Raw genomic sequence first — 7,583 nt, 5'->3', positions numbered from 1 at the left:
TCAGTGGGATAATAATACTTTGTTTAATCTATCGCTCAAAGAAGATTACTTATAAAAGCAGCAGAAAAAACAACCATGCCGCCTGTGGGATCCGAACCCACGACCTCCGAATATCGCGTCCGGTGCTCTACCAACTGAGCTACGGCGACGGCTGCCTAATCTGCTGCTTTATTGGGTGTAAGCGAACCTTGAGAGTGTTCACCAGCGCCACCCTCGACCATAGCGGCGGACGTAGCACGTCCTGTAATACCGCGAGTGTGACGTGGAACGTCATCTAACGGCGAGGGCGGAAACTGTGCGAGAGCCCTCTTAAGCTACCTATGGCATCAAGACTGCCAGAACCGAGACCCTCGTTAAGCTATTAGCAGATAAGTTAAATGAAATGAGGGGCCCGTTTGACAAACTTATGAAGGGAGCTAACAGTCACCGAAACCAAGGTGCATAGGGGAATGTTTTTTTTTATGTGTTGTGCTTATCAGAGGGATGTTATAGTACTTAGATTAATAAATCGCTTAAAGAAAATTACTTATAAAGCAGCAGAAAAAACAACCATGCCGCCGGTGGGGTCCGAACCCACGACCTCCGAATATCGCGTCCGGTGCTCTTACCAACTGAGCTACGGCGACGGCTGTCCAATCTGCTGCTCTCGTGGGTATTTATGTTCATTGGGTGTAAGCGAACCTTAAGAGTGTTCACCAGCGCCACCCTCGACCATAGCGGCGGACGTAGCACGTCCTGTAATACCGCGAGTGTGACGTGGAACGTCATCTAACGGCGAGGGCGGAAACTGTGCGAGAGCCCTCTTAAGCTACCTATGGCATCAAGACTGCCAGAACCGAGACCCTCGTTAAGCTATTAGCAGATAAGTTAAATGAAATGAGGGGCCCGTTTGACAAACTTATGAAGGGAGCTAACAGTCACCGAAACCAAGGTGCATAGGGGAATGTTTTTTTTATGTGTTGTGCTTATCAGAGGGATATTATAGTACTTAGATTAATAAATCGCTTAAAGAAAATTACTTATAAAGCAGCAGAAAAAACAACCATACCGCCGGTGGGGTCCGAACCCACGACCTCCGAATATCGCGTCCGGTGCTCTTACCAACTGAGTACGGCGACGGCGGTCCAATCTGCTGCTCTCGTGGGTATTTATGTTCATTGGGTGTAAGCGAACCTTGAGAGTGTTCACCAGCGCCATATATATATATATATATATATATATATATATATATATATATATATATATATATATATATATATATATATATATATATATATATATATATATATATATATATATATATAAATATATATATATAATAAACCAACAGGCTATGCCATTAGCAGTCGCGAGTTCGTTACAGCGTTCCATAATGCATGAATGAACTGATACGAAGCTGTTTAAACATGCGCGGTCTGTCGTGATATTGCGGAATAAGCGCAAGTAAACCACCCTCGGTGATGACATCTGTCGGTAGCGGCTTTTCATCGCCAGTGGCACGACATGAATGGCAAAGACAGAGAATAGCCGATATAATGTTAAAAAAAGCATAAAAGGGGGAAAGTATTGCTGCTATTTCGTGATGAAAATGAAAAGCCGGAAGAGAACGGTCACAGACAGAGTGGTCCCTTCGCACTACTTTTCATCATGAACGTCAACCAACTTGCTCAACTTTCGGTATTAATTGCTGATATTTCAGCTCATCAGGTAGTACGTTCATTGTCGCTACATCAACCGTCATCATCATCATCGCCCTGCGACCACCATACATCTCCGCAGTCGTCCAATGCAATTTCTCTCTGTTCGGATCCGCCCTTCTTGTGCATGTCATCTGTTCAGTTACTCTTTGAAATGTTTGTTGTGTTGTTTTCCCTTATACCACGTATAAGCGTCGAGTAGTCTGACAGTTTCAGCATAAGAGCGGAATTCTTGGCCAGTTGATACAGAATGAAGAGAACCAGTAAAAAAAAAAAAGGACGAGCAGAGGGACTTACACCGCGACGACTGCACTAGCAAATGTGCTTTAATGAAACCAGCGACCTCCCAGCAAAGCTCACATGGGCATTCGCGGCACAACCATCGCCGCATTCCAGAACTAACAAAGGGAAAAAAAGCAGCGTATCTATCGCCGGCGATCTAAGAAAATTCTTTTTCCAGCAGGCGCCCGAAGTGTGGTGCTGATACAATTATCGCCATGCATACTAATAAGTATGCATGAATTTCGCACTCTTCTTTTTCCCTACGTCTGCCAAGAATGCTAAGATTACCGAACAGGGGGTAGCAACCACACTCCCTGCAATGGCGAGGCAAATTTGCTCCATCATCAACAGAACCCAAAGACTTGTGGTGTTCACGCAGCCGATCATTGATACATCGGACAAACAGGCCGATGTATCAATGATCGGCTGCGTGAACACCACAAGTTCGTGGGTAAGCAGGACCTTTTCGCGGGTAAGCAGGAGCTTACAGACCACGCGTGTGGCACATGGCGTGAACAGGTTCTCATGCTGTGTCAAACAAACAGGACTTCTTGACTTGCCTCTCGCGAAAGCTTGTAGAAGGCAGAAAACAGCGTCAGTGCCCTGCTTTACAGATACCTTCTTAATGTTGTGGGCTACCTTGTGAATACATCAACATTAAGAAGGTAGCTGTAAAGCACGGCATTGACGTTGTGTTTTCTTCAACGTAGAAGGCTGTGTCTTCGGATCTACATGGCGCCGCATTGCGGTCACTCTAGGTGGCGTGCCACGGTTTCCAATATCGTTATGCAGAAGTTTTGGTTTGGTTTATAGGGGTTTAACGTCCCAAAGCGACTCAGGATATGAGGGACGCCCTAGTGAAGGGCTCCGAAATGATTTCTACCACGGGGGGTTCTTTAACGTGCACTGACATCGCACAGTACACGGGCCTCTGGAATTTCGCCTCCATCGAAATTCGACCGCCGTGGCCGGGATCGAACCCGCATCTTTGGAGCCAGCAGCCGAGCGCCATAACCACTAAGCCACCGCGGCGGCTGCGTCACGCAGAAATATCGTGTTCATGAGGAACGTAAACAACACCTTGGTGCGGCGCATTATCGAGAGCCGCTCACTTTTGAGAACGGTTTTCGATCATGCGTGTGAGGCATAACGAGTATCCCAGCACGGTTTCAGTAATCGACACGTCAAGTAGCAAGCTAGAGTCCAATCTCCTGGCTTTTGCTACGCTCCCTAAGCGACAGAATGTTTCTTGTAAAGAGAAGAATAACATGCAAAAGACGCCATATGATGCCAGTCCAGCCCTGTTTGAAATGAAAGATTGTCAAACAGCGCAGAATAGGCTACGAAAGTTACGCTGCCGTTACTTTCTCAGATGTAACCGCTGTTATTGACTTCTGCCATGGACTTATGCCGTAGGAAATACACCCTTTTAGTGAATGCCAGGTAAGATCGACGGATGCTTAGAAAGGTGGGAGGTGGGGGGGGGGGGGGACAAGTTTATTGTTCTGACGAAAGCGAAATATGTTTATGACACTGGCGCTTAAGTATGTGGTGCTCTTCACGTCCTCATTAATCACTGAAGCAGAAGTTAACCGACAGAGATATGAGAGAAGGGTCCTCCCATGCAGGAGTATGTACATATTCCCAACGGCCGCTCTCGCTAGCGAGGAAGACCAGTCAAAAAGGCGAAGGACGAGAACAGGAAGGCACACAACGACGACTAGACTAACAACTGCACTGAAAAGTGCCTTCCCATTGCCAGCTGTTCTCCAATGTTAGCAATCTTGGCAGGGGAAGAGGCAAAGAAGAGCGCGAGATTCTTGCAGCCTACTTTGTTAGTATGCATGTCAATGCCGTACTGCATCAGCACAACTTCGGTGCGCCTGCTCGGAAAAGAATTTCCTTTGTTAGATGGCTAACGACAGGTTTGATATCTAAATTTCCTTTTGCCATTTTCTGGTTATTGGTGCTGGTTGCAGTACCAAACTAGCCCTGCTGTTAGCCCTGCTGAGAAGGCGCGGTCTTCAATACAGAACAGTTGTTAGCGTCGCTGTGCGGCAATTCCTTTCTTGTCTTTCTGACTGGTTTGCTCAAAAATGTGCACCAAATGGAACAGAATTCGAGCCGCCGCGGTGGCCGAGTGGTTATGGCGCTCGGCTGCTGGCCCGAAAGACGCGGGCTCGATCCCGGCCGCGGCGGTCGAATTTCGATGGAGGCGAAATTCTAGAGGACCGTGTACTGTGCGATGTCAGTGCACGTAAAAGAACCCCAGGTGGTCGAAATTATCCGGAGTCCACCACTACGGCGTCCCTCATAGCCTGAGTCGCTTTGGGACGTTAAAACCCCATAAACCAAACCAAGAATTCGACTCCCTCCCTCGCGGGATCCGCGCATCATTGCGGCCTTTCGCGCTGGAAAGGGAAAGAAGATATTTTCGTTGTTGTTGACGCGAAATGCCTCGTTTTAAAATTCAAAGCACTTTTAGAGTTCGGCAGCGTATGCGTGCGTGCGCGCGTGTCTAGTTCTGAGGAAATGCAGAAAATGAACTGTCAAGGACGAACACACGCATATAGGAGATCGTCGAGCGTTTTCCTCATTTGCACGATGACACTGAGCCCTCATTTCGCGCTAAGTGCCTTCCACGCAGGCGAGAATGAAGAACAGGCCGGAGGTTCGACACTGCTGAGGAAGGGTGGAAGAGAGATCTTTCCTTGCGCGTGCGGTCATGCGGTACCGTAGCGAAATGACACACCGCATCACTCTGAATGTCCAGATGCCGTCGTAGAATACAGCCCACCTAGAACGGATTCTACACCAACGATTTGCTCACATGAAATTCTGGAAAGCGAAAAAGAGCATTTGGAAATATTTGCGCGCACACAAGACAGGGCATGAACGAGGACGCACACAGGAGCAAATGTTTGTGTCCCCCTTGAAGTCCTGTCTTGCGTGTGCGCAAAAATATTTCAAAAAGAATGAAGAACTGAGTTGAAAATGTAGTGTTTTCACCCCCATGTATTTAACTCAACAAGCACCGCAACGCGACCGTCGTAATATAGTGCAGAGCCCAAAGCGTCAACTGAAGCCATTCGAGTTTGGCCCGCTTACTTGCAGCACTGTAGTCGTTTGTTTCATTTTTGTTACCTGTTTCACTGGGTATGTGGCTCACTTATAGCACGCATGCGAAGATCGAAACACGCGCCAATGTTTCTGAAGAAAAAAAAAACGTAAAATCACATTTGACGCTTCGGTGCCGCTGCCGGTGGCTCGTTCACAGTGAGACGAATACAGATGAGTCGTTGCGTATGTATGAAAGACGTGGCGTAAATAGCGCATTTATATCCCGTGTAGCTTGCTTCGCGTCCTGTTTATCGCTTCGCTTGCCGTTGCCCGTAACTGCCTCGAAACGTCAATAATTTTTGCGCTGTTTTCTCCCGTGTTGCCTTGGTGAGTGTTTTCTTTCTTCGCTTGCAAAATGAATATCCCTCGCCAGTCGGGTTTCCGTCGAACCTTGAGCTATGTTTTCTTTCTGCTATAGAATAAAAGCGAACCGTAAAAAATGCATCTCAAAACTTTCCGCTAGCATGTAAAACGTCAAGATGCTGATGGAATAACGTCCAGTGTTACCCTTTTCAACTCGTGGAACAGTTAAAGGAAATCTTCCACGGAAACGGCATTCAGTGCTCCGTCTCCAAGTTCTGTTTAGAACAGGAAAGTGTTTTAATTTCCATTGATCTCACACACTGATCCAAATGAACGCGTTATAGGGACACTGAGCCTGTATCGAAAAGGTACAGCGTTCCATTCAGAAAAAGGCCACTCTCACCGAAAACGCAGCCTTGATAAGTTAAAAAAAACAAAACAAAAGCAGGTGTCATCCCCCCGGCCAATTTCAGAAGTAAAATTCGTGCGTCGACGCCGATTTTTTTTAACGTATCCCAAAGGCTACACTACACCGCCATTCACTCATACCAACAATTCTGGACAAAAGCATTTTTGAACGGGAAAGAGTTTATGAGTTTATGAACGCAAGTTTTTTTCATGTATTGTAAGATTTCACTATAACAATCTATATATCCACAGATCCCCCGTCGACAGGCTTGCATTTTTTTTTTGCTATCGTCAAAAGCGTCCCCTTTTGGTTTTCTATGGCAGTCTTCACTGCTCGATGCGAACAATCGAAAAAAAATTTAAAAGATTTTGCTACACATTGGAAGAATGGACCATTACCTTCAATATTTCCATACCAATATTTTACCATTTTTCAATACTCAAAATTTTGTTACAAGAATGCTGGACGTGTCGAAACGGTGGCAACTCATAATTTTCGTCAAGGACGTCACGAGTTTGAATCGACAGACGGTAAAATTCCTAAATCCAATTTTTTCGGCAATAAACGCGTCTCTTTATGCCCAAAAACGTCAACGTGTAGCTAGAAAGAGACAGAAAGTAGTTTTCACTGAGAAAAAAAAAATAATTGAATGGAGTTGTCCTCGGTGGATTCCTTTAAGATAAGTTCAAAAGCTAATTAAAGAGCGTGAAAAGTGCTGCGAAGGCCGTGCTAACTGTCGGCAGTGCAAAGCGCAAGCTCAATATACACTTCACGCTCTGCGCATGCGTGGTACCGACCGGCAGTTTTCTTGTGTGCTCGCACGCGAAACCTAATCGCTGTCGCTGAGACCAATCGGCCCGAACCTCCGCGCTGCGTTGTCGTGCACCAACCTGGATCAGTGGAGGCATGCTCCTTTTGAGGTTACTCACACTTGAAGGCCCACAGTTTGTTGCTCCGAATACCCCGGCTCAACTTGAACAGGCTAGAGATGCACTCGTGGGACAGGTTCTGGTCGTACGCCAGGTCTTGCACGTACGGAAACAGCTTCTTGGTGGCGTCCCGCATCATGCTCCGGGCTAGCTCGCGCAGCTCGTCAGCGCTGAACGCGTGCTCGTTGTCTGGCGCTTCCGTGGTGGTGGTCGGCTCGTTCGGAATGGCCGCCGACCGACGGTGCGCCTGGCCAGCTACGCCGGGCCACAGCTCTGCGACGACCACGAGCGCCACGACGTAGCAAGCAGCGCGAGCCGTTCGCCCCTTCATGCTTACTGCCCGTTGACTGCGGTCCGTTCGCGTCTAGTGCGGTGCCATCTCCACTGACCGCGAATATCAGCGCAACCGTCAGACTGCCCCTCGGATGCCCCCCTCTCTCTCTTCTGTCTCATCTGGTGTCTTCCATCCCAGTGCAATCTAAGAATCTCAATTATTCATTACACGGGGCACAGGTGCTGCCGCAGGGAGGGGAAAGGAGGTCTCTGTCCGCGACGCGAGGCTCCGGGCCTTCCCGGATACCCGGAGGCCCCTTGCCTGCGGTCGCCTTCCCGCGCGCCTCGAAGACGGAAGGTCAGCCGTCGAGTGCGCGAGGGAAGTCCGCTAGCCCATACACAAACAGCAGGCGCACCAGTTTCTTCGCTTTCACCCACCTCTATTCCTTGAAGGGCACCAGCGCGCGGAAAGTCAATGGAGGACTGAATTAACGAAGAGAAGGAAGAAAGCGGAATACAAAAAAAAAAATGCGGAGAGCGATGGTCACGGTCACTGCGGCTAGTTGGCTG

The 7,583-nt window shown here is 48.0% G+C and overlaps 1 protein-coding gene across 1 annotated transcript in view; it reads right to left on the bottom strand.

The window, feature by feature from the left end:
• The window catches only part of LOC144116060 (nose resistant to fluoxetine protein 6-like), a 38,763-nt gene extending 31,692 nt beyond the window's left edge, over positions 1–7,071 (bottom strand). Inside the window, exon 1 of the mRNA XM_077650721.1 lies at positions 6,741–7,071. Coding sequence (XP_077506847.1) covers positions 6,741–7,071 — 331 coding nt within the window. The remainder of the gene's footprint in view (positions 1–6,740) is intronic.
• Between the last annotated feature and the right edge of the window lie 512 nt (positions 7,072–7,583).

Source organism: Amblyomma americanum, chromosome 1 (genome assembly GCF_052857255.1).
Source record: "Amblyomma americanum isolate KBUSLIRL-KWMA chromosome 1, ASM5285725v1, whole genome shotgun sequence".
Classification (NCBI taxonomy): Eukaryota; Metazoa; Arthropoda; class Arachnida; order Ixodida; family Ixodidae; genus Amblyomma; species Amblyomma americanum.
This window is presented reverse-complemented; position numbering and strand designations above follow the sequence as displayed.